General features: G+C 41.1%; 1 protein-coding gene across 1 annotated transcript; it reads left to right on the top strand.

The window, feature by feature from the left end:
* Window positions 1-2,212: 2,212 nt before the first annotated feature.
* On the top strand, window positions 2,213-16,111 carry OSGIN2 (oxidative stress induced growth inhibitor family member 2). Its single transcript, XM_086609445.1, has 6 exons — window positions 2,213-2,256; window positions 5,229-5,383; window positions 10,118-10,254; window positions 12,194-12,385; window positions 13,021-13,112; window positions 15,064-16,111. The coding sequence occupies exons 1-6, from the start codon at window positions 2,213-2,215 to the stop codon at window positions 16,109-16,111; spliced, it is 1,668 nt and encodes a 555-aa protein (XP_086465571.1).
* Window positions 16,112-17,967: the final 1,856 nt, after the last annotated feature.

Consider the following 17,967-nt stretch of genomic DNA (forward strand, 5'->3'; position numbering starts at 1 on the left):
ATCTGCTGATAGGGGGAAATAAAGAGGAGGCTGTGATGACCTGCTCATGGTGACCTTAAGTGACCTGCTGCATGGTACTTGAGGCTGAATGGCATTAATATGTTGATTTTGAAGTCATTGTTGCCTGACTCTGCCATCAAACAGCCAGTGAAACCTGGAAAACTTTTGCTTGGCCATTCCTTGAAGCATGAGGTCCCGCAGACCTGGAGTTTAGTATCTGGGAAGAGGCTGAGCCCTGACCATGAGCAAAATATTCTGTGAGAAAACTTAACATTGCCTTACAGTTTCAGCTGTATTTTTCTGTAACTCGCTTCAAAGGAGGAGATGATTTCAATAAAATGGTATCAATATTCAAGGAGGATGATCAACATATCTGGTCAACACATTATGTACTTTCCTGAACTGAAGGCAGTATTTTGGGGGATAATCTCCATTTAAAATCTTTTGAGGCAATAAAAAAGCAAACTAAAAGCAGTTTCGAGTTGTCGATTCCAGTCTAAAGACACATGGCACCCAGTGTTGGGTATACTTGAAGAATAACGTGTTTAACTTGGTTTTCATCCTTTCTAAATAGAGATTTTATATAAATATTCTGTATTTCCTCAGTGGGGCAACTCAGCTCCTGTGTTCTTTTGCCTTGGGTTTTTACAGCACACACATCTTACAAACATAAAGCCATCCTTTCTGGTGGGAATCAGACCGATGCTATTAAACAGTAATTATTCGCCGACCACAGTCATGACAGTCTGTTGAACAGAAAACCTAGAGGCAAACTGGACTGTCAGCTACCACCAGCCACTTCAGATACAGTAACTCTACAGCCTTCTAGGGTCTTGGTACTGCGGATTTATGGAACAGATTCACAGAGAAGATATTCCAAATTGTCAAGCTCAATTCAGTATGAAAGGCTGTAATTGTTTAATAAACAGTCATATTTTATGGGCATTCTCCCTTATTGCTTCTCAAAAGACTTAGAGAAAACCAGTGTAGGACACGGGTGTCTTGGATAGCAGGCTGACCACTACAAGCAGAGGCTGAGAAAGCTGGGACTGATCAGCCTGTGGAAGAGAAGGGTTGGAGGGATCTCATCTGCATGTAGAAATACCTGATGGGAGGCAATGAAGACGACAGAGGCAGGCTTTTCTCGGCGGTGCCCTGGGACAGGACAAGAGGCAACTAGCACAAACTGAAATAGAGGAAGGTCCACTTGAACACAAAGAAACATGTTTTCATTGCGACGGTGGTCAAACACCAGAGCAGGTTGCCCCAGCAGGTCATGGAGGCTCCATCCTCAGAGATATTCAAAACGCAACTGGCCAGCCTGCTCTAGGTGGCCTTGCTTGAGCACGGGGCTGGACCAGATGGTGTCCGGAGGTCCTGCCAAGCTCAGCCACTCTGCAACTAGGGAAAGACTAGGAAAGAAATTTTCTCCCAAACAGGCATCATGAAACACAATTTAAAGTTCCAAATATAACATAGCTGAAGTGCTATTTCTAAATAGGTGGGTATTAGTCAAACAGTGCCTTGGAACTTTTTAATCTGGTCAGATTTCTGTTAATTTCCTCACGTGCATTTCACACATGAAACCTGACCGGGCACAGCAGGAAGCTCCGGGCGGGGTGGAAGCCCAGGTGGTCCCCGGCACTGCCGCTGCCACCGCATCCCGCTGTGATTCCCCTCGGGAACCGGAGCCCCCGCACCGCGCCGCCGGGGCCGCAGGTGTGCCTCAGAAGGGCGGCGGGCGGCACTCGGCCTCCTCTGGGGGGATTGCGCACGGAGGGCCCGAAAGCTCGAGCGGACCCTCCCGCTGCCGCCTCCCTCACCGCCGGCCCGAGGAGGCGTCTCCTCGCCGCTGCTGCTCCGCCTTCCCCGCGCTGGGTCTCCCCTCCGCGCCTTCCCCGGGGGAAGGCGGCGCATCTCGCATCCTCCTGAGGGGACCGGGCGCGGCGCTGCCCTCCGCCTCGGCAGCGCTCGGAAGAGGAAGCGGCGCCATCCCCTCGCCACCCTCCCGGTGCTGGCGGCGGCTCCTCCTCCCGCGTGTGAGCCGCTGCCGCATGTGAGCGGGGAGGAGGGACGGCGCCGCGCCGGCCCCGCTGTGGCAGCGGCGGCGACGGGAGGAGCAGCAGCAGCAGCAGCAAGAGCCGCGGCGCCGCGTCCCCCCGCAGCATCCCCGCTGGGCCCCGCCGGCGCCCCGAGCCTGCCGGCGCCCCCCATGCCCGTGTGGTGCTGCCGATGCTCCTTGGCCGGCCACTTCAGGTGAGGCGGCGGGGGAGAGCGGTCGGTGGGTCAGGGCGGCTGCCCGCCGTCCCCGCCCCGGCGCGGGAGCTGGGCCGCCGGGGCAGTGGGGTGACAGGGCCGGGGGAAGCCGGGGGGCGGTGCTGGGGAAGACGGGGACCTCGGCGGCCGGGGAGCGCAGCCGTGGCCGCCGCCCCGCTCCTGCGGCCTCCGCGGGGCTGCTGCGTGGCGCCGGGCGGCCGCGGCTGCGCTGCCCGGCCGCGCACGGCCCCTCCGCCGCGCCGCGGGCAGAGGCGCGGGGCCGGCGGCGAGGGGATGCTGGCGGCGAGGGGATGGCGGCGGCGCCCGGGAAGGCGCGCAGTGACCTTGGGCAGCGTTGGAGCGCGGCCGGGGCTGGGAGGGAGTCGGCGCCGGCCCGGCCGATGCGCGGTTCCGCTCCAGGGTCGGTAGCGCTGCACCGTCGGGGATCCCGGTCCTGATGGCCATCGCTCTTCTCGGTTCCTTAAAAAAAACCTCAACAGTCTGACGGCGTTAAATTTTCTGATTTGTTGATTTGAAAAAGGCACCTCTTATTTTAGTATCTTGGAGTAAATTAAGACAGTTGTTACGAAATTATAATTCTTTTTTAAGGAGAGAAAAACTTTTATGCTGTGTTTTTTCACATCAATTAAAAATAAATCACTGAAAAGCACTAAAAAGCACAAAAATAGGTGAACGTCTTTAGAAACTAGGTGTTTGACAGCATGTAATTCTCGAGGTTATTTGGTATGACCAGCATAAGATGAACTAAGCACTAGCGTTGGAACTGACTCATCTTCGTGCCCGCTTGCATCTCTGCAGGACTACAGCCGTAGATGTTTTTACCAAATCCTCACTGCTGCAAAAGCTGTCTACCGTGAGTTTTTATCAAGATAAAAACTTCTGATACTTGCTGGCTTTTAGTGTCGTTCAGAGGTTAGGAAGATGGTGGCCCATAACTTAAGATCTTACAGAGTTCTGATACGATGTTCTTGCAAAGGAAGAACATGCTTCTGACAACAGACCTTCATCTGCGTCATGTGCACAATAGCTGAGAAACCGCGTGTTTTATGGAGGTGTTTCTATGCAAAATTAGATTCTGTGCTGTACCAGTTGGGTAGTTTGTGATAGTCTATCTAAGCTGCACAGAAGCAACATTTTTATTGTTAAAGATTCTTCTGTAGCCTACAGCGCTCTGCATGTATCCCATAAAAGAGGTTTTGAAATGTTTCTTTTGGTTTTTATCTTCCGTCTAGCACAGCAAGTGTATTAAAACCACACTAGAACGTGCGTGCTCTCTTTAAGCCTGTGTTTTGCAAAGCATAGTGTAGTATTGCCTTAGTTAACTTTTGGCAAAGGCTGGAAAATAATACAGTCTACCTGTGCCCATGTAAAAGCGGAAGTTAGAAAAGCAGTATGATAATTAGATATCCTCTCTCTGCCTTCCACTCATCTTCATCTGACTTGCCGTTTGTTTGTTACACGTCTCCAGGATCAGGAAGAGCTAATGCGCAGCAGTAATCAAACAGTAAGCACGTAATTCGCAAACTCTTTTTGTTGTAGTATGGGAAATACAGATGTAAAGTACTTGCTTTCTGAAATAAACACAACCTTAGAATAGCTCCCTACCCTTTTTAACAAGGAAATAACCATCAGACATCTATATTACAGTGTGTGCCCGTGCTGTTGTTACTGTACAGCTCTGTCTCTAGTGTTACTTCAGATTTCCCCATTGAGGAAAGGCTTTCGAAACGACCTTCAGTGTTGTGGGAGCTGAGGCAGCGTGTAACATACGTGGCTTCTTGAAGGCTGTGGGAATGGGATCAGCGTCTTACGCTTTTGGTCTCTTGTAGAAAATAGCTCCTGAAACACTAGAGTAGCTTCAAGAAATGCAGATTCTTAGAAAATAAATAGGCGTACTTTTATTTGTTAAGTTAATTTTTAAAACTGCATTTGTAAAGAGAAAAATGTTTAGATCAGTTGATTGGAATATTTCTAATTAAAAAGTTAAGTCTTTATTTTGAGGACTTAATAAAATAACTGCTAATAACAGACTGTTTTTAATTTGTCCCTGCCTTTCTAGCTAAACAGATAGTGCATCCTTCTTCAGTGGCCTGGAAGGGCTTCAGAAAGGGCTCCTAAATAATTAGGCAGCAAACAACATAAAGCAAGTCTTCGTAGTCTGGAAGCACGTTTAGATGGTGAAGAGCTATGAGAGGAACCTAAGGGGATGTTGCAGAGAAAGAACTGAGAAAGCCAGGGAAGTGACTAGGGCTGAAAGCAGTCCACCGCACAGTAGCTGACCTGACACTGCGTGGCAATTCCTTTTATAAAAAGTTTTCTTTTAACAGTGGTAAACCGTTAAAAGAGGTTTACAGGGACCTGGGGCTTACACGGATCACACTTTTCTCCATCTTCACACTGTTGCCAGCTTTAACCAGCCTTACCTTCTACCCAGACAGAACTTTGTTGAGGCCAAGTCCTCTGTGCTGCTCTGTAGGTCGGAAGGGATGCGAATGGCTGCTGTTGTACCTTAGCTGCTCCTTCTACCTTCAGCTGGCCTTGATGTTGTTAATTGGCGAGGCAGTGTGTATCTCGCCTCTTTTCATGAGGATAATGAGGAATGAGTTCTGCTGCGTGGGGGATCAAAATAATGTTTGTTGGTTATACTTCAGCTTTGGATAAACTGAAATTACAAATCTGCATCTCTGCAGAGCCATCTGTGCCTTTTTTGTTATCCTTCTGTAGACTTTCTAGGAGAAAGTGGACTTTTTAAAAAATCTTCTGTTAGAAAAGCTGTGCTGAAGAGTAAAATTTTGTGGATTGGATGAAGCATATCTGTTTTGGTCTCAGTTTTGCCAATTCCATAGCTCGTAAAGTAAAGTATCAGAAGCAACTTTAGTTTTGAAGAGACTGTTCTGACAACAGTTGAACTGTTTCATTTTAGTTTTCTCCTATCTGTCCTTCTTAATTAGAAGTTACAGCAGCCCTGAAACTGAAGGACAGCTTTTGAATTCCTTCGTCCAGTATTTTGGTGACGGCCTTGGGAGGAAAGTTAAAAGAATGCCTTTAATTGAAGAAACTGTCCTGCCTGGCGACTCCCTCCTTACTCTGCCTGTAGTAATAATAGGTGAGTTTTCTCACTTTTTTAAGATTCTCTGTCACTGCTGTTGCCTTAATAGACCTGCTGCATGAAATCATTTGTCATTAAATAACTAATGCTTAGCATCCTTACAGTGAAGATGTTTATTAGAGTAATACAGTTGTTACGATTAATAACCGTACCACAAAATTATGGTAAGGGACTAGCTATTGGAGTATATTTCAATTCGCATTGTGCTTTGACAAAATGAGACGCATTGTTTGGCAGCAGATATGTGAGTCTTAATGGAAAAACTGTTTTGAATCTGATTTTGATCACGTAGGGTTTGATTAATGTGATATGTCTACTTCAGGTTCATGTAGCACTGGTAGAAATTTGTGGGGTCAGATGGGACAGTGAAAAGCATAATGTGAAATGCGTGCTGTATGTTGGTTAAATGCTAACCTCTCTCATTAATTGCCTTATTCCTTGTTGCATCCAACAGTAACGTCTGAATATTGTCCATCTTTTCTAAAATGTATCCAAGTCAACTCAACCAGTTTAGAACAATAAATTGTAGCCTTGATTAAACAGTTAAAGCCTTGTACTTGTAAAGTTGTGCTGAATGGCAAGATAGCAGAGCTAGTAGGCTCCTTAGCTACACAGCTTAACTGAGAGTGCCAGCATGATTTGTATTGGGCCAGGGCTTTCCAGCAACAGCTGGTCACCAGCTCCTTACTGCCGTGACTTGATGAGGGGATAAAGAAAAGATCTGGAGTAAAGAAGGTTTTCAATAATCTAGGCCAAAGCTGTTGGGACTACAGCAAACCAGCAGCTTTAATTGTACCTGCAAACAACCAGAGATTCCAGAGAATGGTGCTTCAGTAAACGTGCTCACAGTCAATCTCCATGACTTTGAAAGATGGGTGTTTGTACAGTGCCTGTTCTCAAAGCTCTCTTCATGATAGTTTAAAATAGTGCTCATGTAATAATCTTACGTGGATGTGACAGACGTAGAACTCAGCAAGTGATTCACATCATAGTTGAAGAGCAACAGTTTCCTGGCATTTTGTCAACCTTAGTATAAGTTTGCCATATGGTTGATGACTCAGTTTTCACTGTTTAGGTTTGCAAATATGCACTATGCAAATACCTGTGCTCAATACTTGGTTTGTCTAGAACGCCTTTCTATGTGCTAACATCAAACACAGCTGCCTTGACTATTTCTCCTCAAAAATCAAATATGTTGCCCAAATACTTTTTCACAGATACATTTGAGACACTTTACAAGTTGATCTTTTCCATTGGGAGCCTATTATCGCTAGTTCATTGGCTATCTGAAGAGCCTTAAAAGAGATCTAAAATTATTTAATAAGGTAGTAGAAGAATACAAAAATAGTCGTCATCCCCCCCATATGCACACACAAACACACTGGCTACTGGTTTAATCTTCTCTGCACGATTCCTGTGTAGCTGGAGTTAAACATACTGTTGGCTTCCTAGTTTCGCCGTCTTCTCCTTGCACTACTTTATTAAACAGAGAGAAAAAGATGGCACATGTATAAGCAGTTAACTTAATGATGGAGCAATAACTCATATTGCCCTTTCTTTAACTTTACCATCTCCCTTTCGCCTGTGACGCCCAATTTAAGATTTGATTCTAAGCTTGTGCTGCATATTGTATGGCAGTTTTGCGTGCAGTACTAAGCTGCTGTGGTATTATGAAGTAACTTGTGTGCTGTACCTGTCTTCAAGAAATTGGGAAGAAACGGATACATTCCATTTGAATGAGTTGAGACTGAAGAAGTTCATGCTGGATCTCTAAGACTAGAGGATGTTCTGTGCTAAACACACTTTAACCTTCTGCACTAGTTTTGATCTTTACTGTGTCAACACAACGTGTTTTCATTCAAATAGCAAGGCTGTTACGATGTTTGTAATTGATTGTTTGCTTTAGATTTAGACACGTAAGGTAAAGATGATTGTACTATAGTTTACTGTTGATGGAGAGAGACTTCTGCTGCTATTCAAACAAAATATGAACTGCTGCTTAAATGAACAGGGCTGTGGGTTTTGGGGGTATATTGATTGCATATCTAAAGTTTGTATAATAGTAATATCTCTCGGTTGCAATCAGAGCCATTATTGGAGGCATTGTGTGTAAATAAAGAGCAAACTCCTCAGGTATATATTTCTCATTTTCAAAAGATTAACCCCCCTCCCCTAGGGTTTTTTGAGAAGATAATAGCGAGTCTAATTGCAGACCTTGCAGCTGAACCTTCATCTTGTGTGTTCTTGAGATCATATCCTTGAGGGAATTTCTTGGACTCAGTCTGCTCAAAGAATAGAAACTGGGTTTGAATTGGCTCTCTGAATGGTCCCAGGGGAGCGGCTTGGGAGCTCAATGACAGTACTTAACATAATCTCATCCTCAGTAATTTCCTTGGCCCTTGCCAGCCTTTATATTTCAGCAACTTTTGTTAGCCATTTGGTTCTTTTAGTCTTATCCAGTAGGAATAATCCTTAGCATGGCATCCTTGGATATGGCATACGTTTTCCTCTTTCCATTATGGACTAGCTTCCTTTACACCTCAGTAGGAAAAAAAAAAATCTAGCTGTGCACTTCTAAAAAGAAACAAAATTATTTACTGTGCAGAAGTTGTAATTCTAAAAATAGTTAAGAATTTATTCAGTCATGGGTATGATTAGAGTGTTTTCAAAACTTCATGTGATTTTGTTAAGAATGGTTTCAGTGTATTGCTAAGGTTCTCTCTCACATCCATCTCATGTGGCAAGCGGGTGACAGGAGGGGCTTGCATCTGTTCTGAGCTTTAAATTCCTGGACTGAAGTGTACTCGGCTATCTCATGCAAATCTGTGGGAGTGTAGAGCAGGATGAGAGTAAGAGAAAGTGTTTTCACTGTCTGAAAGATTCTGTATGGTCTTTTTTGTAACTGGCAGAAGAGGAATCGAAGTGGTTTGGGAAATAATATAGGCAGGATCACCAGTATTTAAACTTTTATCACAGACTTTTGATTTAACTGTCGTGAAGATCCAGGTGATGGAAATCCACAGCTTTCCTAGACAGCCTTTCTTCAGTGTTTTATCGTCCTTACAGTACATAAGCACTCTAATGCCTTTATTTTTGCTTCCATATTCTGGTGTAAAAACTATATTGTTTGGTAGGAGCCATTGTGCAGTCTCACATACTTACGTGAGCTTCTAGGCCTTCGGAGAAAACATGTTTATTGAAAAGTAAGATAACTGAGCAGTCTTAGCCTTTGAAGAACTCATCTGTGGAGAGCCTACATGATTTTCTTGTAGCCCATGGCTGCGACCAGTCTATGCGCACGGCATTGAAATAAAGTATGGGATATACTGCCACTGGGGACCAGAGTGATGAGCGTAGCCTGGTGGAGGAGGACAAAGAGATCCAGTGTATGAAGAGGCTGGGAATGAACAGTCTCAGCAAACTGATGAGGGATTTAAGGACTGGGAAATAATCAGAAAAGGGAGAAGAGACAGGTATTAGAGAAGTGGGATTGTTAACAGGTGATGGAAATAGTGTGTGCAAAGGTGATGGGGAACAGGAAACAACTGGTGAACTCTTGAGATCAAGAGTTGAAACAGTAGAAAGCAAGAGCTAACATCTCAACAATGAGTGTTATATAAAAACATGAATAAATTAGTAACTTTAGCCCAGAATTTGAATAGTGTGTGGTAAATACCATGTGTGCCACTCCAGTATTTTGTCTTTGTTTTCCATCTGAATAGTGCCTCATTAGGAGAACACTGTGCTTTTCATTCAGCTAATGAGGAAGAGGAGCTATAGAAATAACAGTAGGTAGTCACATGTTTAAATTCTGTATCATAGCACGTTTCTGACTTTAGGTTTCTCTAGCTCTCAATATCAGACTTTGCAACATGAATATTCTGCATTTGTGTGTTATGAATATATGTTCCTCTACTTTGTTTATTACTAGTCAGATAGATAGAAATAATTACCTTACGGTAACATTTCAGTCCCATCCATTTCACACCTTTAATAACATTCTGGAAATAGGTTAGTCTGTTAAAGTTGCAATAGTGCATATATGTGAATTATGAAATGCTACAAAAAGGATATAGGGAGTTGTTTGGATTGATGTTGCTGCTGAACAATGAATGTGTCTTACATGAGTTTCTTGTACGTTACCACTTGTCTATGGTATCTGTCTTTGCTCAGCTGTTACGTTGCTGTTGTGCTGTGTCTGTAACTTCTCATCTGACTTGCAGTCTTCACCTTTCTGCTTGTCTCTTTCTTCCTTTTATTTTATAAGCAGGCCTGACGAGCATATGCTCTAGATTGTCTTTCTGTTCTGTGTTTTACAGTACCCAGTGTAAAAGGGAACACAAAACTGTAAGATGGCAATAATATTCAGGTATCACTGTGATTGACAGGCAGACCAGATCTTATCCAGCAGACCATTTTCGCACAAAAATAGTTGATTTGACATACTAAATTAGGAAACTCCTTTAGGTGCATTTTGTTTATGACTGTTTATGACTGTTTACATGAAACAGTCATACATACATTTCTTGTTATCTGAAAAAGGTTTTGCTCAGGTTTTTTTGGAGGAAGTTCCTGTGGTAGGCTTTATTTTACTGTGAAGTTTATAAGCTGCTTTGAATCGGGACGGTACTGAATTATACTACTTTAGTATGATTTTGTTGCTGCTTATTTAGTGACTTACAAACTTTGTTATTGACATTTTTACTAAAGCAAAACTTCTTTCCTTAATAGGAAATGGACCTTCGGGAATTTGTCTTTCTTACCTGCTGTCTGGATACAGGCCGTATTTGTCTCCTGAGGCTATCCACCCAAATCCCATTCTACACACGAAATTAGAAGAAGCTCGACATCTTTCCATTGTTGATCAAGTAAGCTTTGGTTGCCATCTTGTCTAGCTCTTTTGCTGCTGCGAGCTGGATGGTGAAACAGTAGGCTTTCTCTAATGATCCTGTTTAAAATGCTTTTGCAAGTCACATAAGTAGTGTGGTAGACAAGAAAAGGCTTGCCGCTTTCGTCCCACAATTACTCAGTAAAGCTCAGTAACTGTGTGGCCTCAGACAACTTGGGTTCTGTTTTCACTACCTGTAAAATAAAGAGCAGCATGTGCCGCCTTCAGTGGCTTGTAACAAATTATATGTGGGACACTTCAGATGAAAAGTAATGCGTTTTAAGAACTGCTTATCCACAAAAATTCTGCAGATGGCATTGTGAAGAACCAGCCTGCTTACCTAACTGTATTTCTGGTACATTAATAAGTTATTTCGTTATTCTGTTAATTTAAATAGAATCAACTCATGACCGTTAGATCCAGTCCTGGGGCATATGGTGGTTTTTGTGCTTCTTGAGGGCTTTTTGTTTGTAGTATTTTTTGGTTTACGGTCTGCCCTTTGTTGTGTTCTTAGTAGTTGCCAAAAATGTCTGAAGCACCACTTGGTCAGTGAGTAGCTGGTGCAGGAATTCCAGCTTTCATGAGCTAGGACGTTTGGGCACTATCATCAAAGAACACATGCTGCTAACATACTTCAAGTTCTTCTCATTAAGACTTCATTTTTAGTAACGTTAGTCTTCTATAAACACAACCCATTTTTCTTTTCTGAACAGTGTGCATCCTTCAGTGTTGTGTTGCACTCAGTTGCTCTTGTGCTGTATTTGTTATCCTCATATACATCCAATTTTTCTGTCTGACTTGATTAGTTAAATCTTCTTCATTATTTTTCTCTCTACTTGTCCCTTTGTTTGCCATTTTATCTTTGTTTTCTGCTCACCTCACTATACTTCTGATGGGTTACTCACGATGGTATCACTAACAGCATTGCCTGTGTGACCGATTTATTTGGAATACAAACATGCACATGTGTCTGCAGTGGGGAAGTAGGGGTTGTTTATCTTTGGTGGTGTGGGCTTTTTTATGTTTTAGTTCTGTGCTACTTGCATGTAATGTTGACTGCGAATCTCAAGGTTCATTTTTTTGGCAGGAGAGTAAGCTGCCTACGCGTTTGGGTACAGATGTTTCGTGTGATTCATCCTCCCCCGACCCCCTGGTATTTTCCCAGTTTAGGAAGATAAACTGTCCTGTCTTTGTCAGCAAAAATTGCCTTGTGGCCAATTATTTCTTCAAATCTCTATTCTCTCTTCAAATATTTGCCGTTGCATCATGAAATTTTTAGAACACTGCTGGTTAATAGATGCTGAAAGGTGAACATTTCACAAATTTCTAGAAATTGCTCTCAACGTTAACTGCTTTGTAAAATAAGTATGGTTTTAATTAATTTTTAAAAACAATACTTACAATACCTCCATTATTTTAAAACATAATAAAGTTAGTGTTGGAACTATCTAAGAGCTGTCAAAGGAGCTTTTTTTACTTGATCTTTAAAAGTTAATGTTTCTAGATTCCAGTTTTTCTTTATCAAAATGGGGCTTCTGGAAATACTAGCAATTCTTTGTTAAAAGCAGTCCGCTATTGCTAAATATATAAATGTTACTAAGTTGCTCCCATCTCTGAAGATTTGTTCCTATATTTCTTTTTCTACGATGAATTTCAAATACTGACCTGCCCTGCTATTACTGTGTTATTAACATGTAATTTTTAAATGAGTGAATTCAGAGTTACAGAAGAACTGAATCATGGCAGTTATTTCTGAAAAGTGTTTTGGTTGAATCTCTACACTAAATACTTATCTCTCCTTAAAATGCAACTTGAAATAATTATGTTTTCCTTTAAAATGCAACTTCTGTACTTCAGAATAGCATGATGAACAGTAAGAGTTGCATGAACATACCACTTTTTTTTTTTCCATACTTCAGGATTTGGAGTACCTGTCTGAAGGCCTCGAAGGACGCTCTTCCAACCCAGTAGCAGTGCTTTTTGATACGTTGCTTCATCCTGATGCTGACTTCGGGTATGACTACCCGCCAGTTTTGCACTGGAAGCTAGAACAACATAATTATATTCCTCATATAGTGCTTGGTAAAGGACCGCCTGGCGGGGCTTGGCATGTGAGTAAAAATTTCATATCACTTCTAGGATAGCTTGATAATTTTGTGGTTTGGGGTTTTTCTTACTGTCTGAGGCTGTTTTAGATCGTAATGGCATTTGCAGTTTCATCTGCTTAATTACCAAAACCCAAATGCATTGAAGAGATGAGAACGGAAGGAAAATGTTGTCCTTCCTTTGGGGATTTGTGGCCATGGCTGCCGTCTTATGTGGGTTGTTTTATTAGTTTAAATTTAATGAATTACAATGAAGAGTATTTTCTATGACTTTTTTCTCTTGTCTGCATTTTTTCCAGGTACTTTTATACACAATCTTAATGTGTTCAGATGCTCTTGGTTTCACTTTTTTTTTTCTTACTTGTTTTGTATTTTAAATAACTTGCTTTTCACTTCCCTTTCACTTGTTCTGTCTTCACCTTTCCACTCTATTAGGTTATGTAGTTGCTCCTTGAAATAGTATCTAACTGTAACGCCAAAGTGGTTCATCAACACTTCGTGCAGTGTCCTGGTATTATGTTATGTTCTGGTGTTTTATTGCTCTAAAGGGGTACAGTGAGAGGAACTTTACTGTGTTTTACATAAGTGTATCCATTTGAAATGTATCTAGTCATGCATCTTGTTTTTTTTTTCTCCATAAGTCCATGGAAGGCTCTATGCTAACAATCAGTTTTGGAGACTGGATGGAATTGCCTGGCCTCACCTTTAAGGAGTGGGCAGCTAGCAAACGCAGGTAAAGGTATTGCCTAACGTCGTTGGGAAACCTAGTTGCTGTAAGAATACAGAAAACATTATTTTTTGAGAACTAGAAAACATTCCAACTTCATTGTTCACAGGAGGACTTCTTGTTTTGTTTATTAAATTGCCTGATGGCATTGGAAATTATTCTGCTGTGTGTATTCTGATGGAAAAAAATGGACAATGGTTGGCCAGAGTAATTGCTTTGAGTGCATTGAGAGCATACGTACTAGCAGTGGTGTGTTCTAGCAGCATTTCACAAAGAAGCACTGTTTCTGTAAGCAGTTTTTATCAGAGTTGAGGGAGGAATTTAAAATCTACAGTACTGGAAGTTCCTCTTTCAACACAGATGCAACTTCAGTTGCTGTGCACACCAGCTGTCTTGTAATTCAGGAAGTTGTATATTTCAGTGTTTGCTTTTACAGTCAAAGCTGCAGCATGGGAAATGTTACTATCTATGAATTTTAATTTTAAGCACATAATTCAGTATTTCCCAGTGTTGTTTTCTAGTAGTAATTTTCTTGGAGTACAAGCTCACTGTTTTTACTTCAGTTGTACAGTTAGTTCATAAAGGTCTGTATCAGCAGATGAACCTAGGAACGCTCTACATAAGCTTTTTCTAAAATTTTAATTTTCCTGACTTTGTTCTAGCAAAGTTAAAGGAAGTTGTTCTTGCACCCCATACGGCAAAAGAAGAAATAGAATTAGTTGGCCATGTGTCTTTAAGGGCAGACTGTTGCTTATTTCGGGACACCACGTATAGTGAAGAAACTGTACCTTTCTTATTTAATCGCTTTCTTAGATAACCACAGTAATCTTGCCTCCTTATTAACTGAAATCCCATAAGCTGCTTATTATCTGAAGCTAATTTGTTTATATTATAGTTTTCAACAACACTAAACCCAGAAATGCTGACCTGTTATACTACAGTTAAACAAATATATTTAAAAGTATTGATGATAATGAAAACTACTAGTTATTTCCAAAGTTTCATTGTAACAGGTGTCATACTTTGGCGTTATCCTCTTCAATAACTATCTCATCAGGATTTTCAGAGTAGTAACCTGAACATTTAAAAGGACATACACTATTATCTTGTTACTCTATGAGAATGAGTAGCCCGATTTTTTGAAAATATGCTTTTAAGCATAATTCACTGGCAATCCTGAAATTCACTGCTGTTTCTTTTGCCTTCCTCCTAGAGCATACTTCTAAAGAAACAGCAAAATCCATTCACCTGTTCAAAATAAATACATTTTCAGCTTTTTTTTTTGTAAGTGAGAATGCAATAAACATGAGAAAAGCATAGATGTAATACCAGGATTGCAGCGCAAAAATGTTTTTAATTGGACACTTGGACATCATAATCCTGTTTACATTGTTGCATTAAGGTTCTGTGTCATACTTGCAGTGTTCTTTCCTGTGACATGGAGCTACTGAACTTGATACTTACTGAACTTACCTGTACCCAAGCGAGAAGTCTTTTGCAAAGTCCAATGAAGAATACTTTACTCAAGTAATACATCGAACCTGGGGTTTCAAAATTAGCGCTTAATAATTACTATGATATTTACTTATTTATATCCTAAGTAAGTGTATTCTCACCGAGTACAAGTTTAGCCAATGTTGTATTGTTGACAGTGTGTAAACACTTCCATACAGACGTGCCGTGATAACTGCAGAGTTCTGTTATGCTTGATTTGTTAATCACCATAGCACTTTACGTTGTAAAGAGTTCCAGCTATTAAAAAAAAAGTTAGCTTGTCTTGTATACCAGGAATCAAATAAAAGAGAATAAATCAAAGAAACTGAATGCATTTAAAGATACTGAGCAGATTCAATCAGTCCTCTTAAATTTATTTGACTGCCATGTGGTATATCATTTATGATATTCATATTATCAATAAGGTCTAAATATTAATTGGAACCATTCGATTTTGTTTCAGAAATATAAAGAGTGATCGAGTAATGCCAGAGGAAATAGCTTGTTATTATAAACACTATGTTAAAGTCATGGGCCTTCAAAAGAATTTCAGAGACAACGTTTACATAACATCAGTATCCAGGCTTTACCGAGGAAAGGACGATGAAGGTAGAAGTCAACTGGATGAAAATATTTCAACACAGCATTCGGAAATGGAAGATGGACAGAAATCACTGATTAAGAGAAACTGGGAAGTCAGAGGTTATCAGCGAGCAACTGATGGTTCTCATGTGCCCTTCTGCCTCTTTGCTGAGAATGTGGCGCTTGCCACAGGAAGCTTCGATTCTCCTGGCCGATTGCAAGTTGAAGGAGAAGACTTTCCTTTCGTGCTTCATTCCATGTCTGACTTCGGAGCTGCTATCAGCAAAGGAAAGTTACGTGGGAAGGCAGACCCTGTGTTAATTGTCGGTGCTGGACTTACAGCAGCTGATGCAGTACTGTGTGCCTACAACAACAACATCCCAGTAATCCACGTGTTTCGCAGAAGAGTTACTGATACAAGTCTGATTTTCAAACAGCTGCCTAAAAAGCTTTACCCTGAATACCATAAGGTCTATCATATGATGTGTACTCAGTCCCATACTGCGGACTCTAATCTACATTCTGCTTACACTAGTTTCCCTGAACACAATGTACTTTCCTTCAAGCCTGAAATGAAATGTGTTCTTCAGAGTGCCTCTGGACTGAAGAAAATTTTGAAGTTTTCCGTAGCCTTAGTTCTGATAGGTTCTCACCCAAATCTTTTCTTTCTAAAGGACGAAGGACATAGCATAGGTCATCACTCTAATCAGCCCATCACATGCAAGGGGAATCCTATAGAGATTGATCCATATACTTACGAATGCACTAAAGAAGCTAACCTCTTTGCTTTAGGTCCTCTGGTGGGAGACAACTTTGTACGGTTTCTAAAAGGAGGTGCATTGGGCATTGCACGATGCTTGGCAATAAGACAAAAGAAAAAGCATGAATTGATGGAAGGTGGGGATGGAGGAGGTGATGGGGTGCCGTAAATGAGACATTAGAAACTTGCACATACACAATTACAGACGGAGTCTAACAGAACACCCACTGACAGCGAAAGTTGATAGCAGTCACATTTCTGTTGTGTACAAGTAGCCTGCGCTTGTATTGCTTGGTAAAGGATGTTGATACTACAATACTTCACCTTCTCAAAACACACAAAATTGATCTGCTATTACAACTGATTTCTACTCAGCTGGAATTACTTCCAGATAAATAGAAAATGAGACTAACTTATATTGATCTGCCTGTCATCTCTTGCTCAGCTAAAGAGCAGACGACTTCTGGCAAAAGGGATGCCTATCAGGGTGGCTTTACATTTTAGTGTCAAATGTGACAGAATATTCTTACCATGAAACTGAAATAACTTCTAAAGGCAGAAAGCTTGCTTAGTACAAAGTGATTCTTGGTCCCAAAGCAAATTTGGAGCCTTCTGCTTGAAACAAGGATTTTATTTATTTGCCATAGTAATACAGTAACACTTGGAATAAGCACTTAGTAAAATGGTCTTTACCATAAGAAGAATTTCTGTAAGCAAGGAGTGTTCCTCAGCAGTTACAAATTATCCTATTTGATAATTGGAATAAAAGAATAAGCATTCCCATTTAATGTTTTTAACACGTGATTTGACACAAGCCATTAATGTTTTTTCACACTATGCCTAAGAGTTGGGTGAGTGCAGAAGGGCTAACATGAGGTGTTCCCTTACAGTGATATGTATGCTTCTGAGAATACTCATTAACATAAACAATAAAGTACTGATGTAAGTGCTCTTACTACAGTGTCGATATAATGCATATATTAGTGTACTACTGGAAAATTAAGTACATGAGAAAAGTTAAGGTTCTCTTGCTTCCTAGCTCAGGAAGACTGAATGGGACCACTTGACTGATGAAGGTGGGTGATATATATTCTCATCTCCCGTTTGACCAAGTATTAGTTCTCCTTTATTCTAGAGCAGCACATAGTAATAAAACTATTTTAGCCTGCAGTTTTTGAAACTTGAAAAAGGGTTATATCTTACAGCCAGCTGAAAAATAAACAAACCAAACCCAAACCAAACATGCCATACTTCCTATAAATCTTAAAGCTTGTTACGAAAGGCAAAGACTTAACTTGTACCTACCTCGGAATTGAAGTTTCACCTTTCTGCTCCATAACGTAAGACCTAGATTTCATTTGCTGGGTTTCGGAGTAGTTGGTTTACCTAAACACGCTCACGGGTTATTCACCATCGTGAGGTAAGCAACAGCGAGTTAGAAAACTTATCTTCCAGAACTCTCAATAGAGCAAGTGCTTGGTTTTGACTGATTTATTACCAAACATTTGAATTCAGGTCCAATGTGATGGAATAGATGCTTTTTATTTAATTTTTTGTTCGGGGCTCTTGTGTTGAAGAACGTTATGTTAGTTTAAGGTACTGTATTTGTTTGCATGGTTAAAATCTCAATGTTAGAACTCGGAACAGATTTTTAAAAAGGAAATTAGGCTTAGACTTTGTGGAACTGCTAGTGCAGCTTCTAGAACGGCTGTCTAATAAGTTGTAGATACCTGTATGCAATAAATGCCTGTTTTCTGTGCCTGCTGAATTGTGGGGTTCTGTGGCGACTGCAGGCCTTTATGCATCTGAGTAAGTTACTCAGACTTTGGACATAGAAGTTGAAAAGGTGAAGTATGCAAGGATTAAAATGACTGTATTTTCAATGGAAGTCCAAAGTAATTTATTAAATGACGCTACTACTAATTCTAATAAGTTTTAGTTTAGAGCCAACTTAATAGCATAAAAATAAACACAAATGAAACAACGTTTATATTAATTTCTGCGTTGCCTACATGGTTGGATTTA

Source organism: Tauraco erythrolophus, chromosome 3, assembly GCF_009769465.1.
Source record: "Tauraco erythrolophus isolate bTauEry1 chromosome 3, bTauEry1.pri, whole genome shotgun sequence".
NCBI classification, from domain to species: Eukaryota; Metazoa; Chordata; class Aves; order Musophagiformes; family Musophagidae; genus Tauraco; species Tauraco erythrolophus.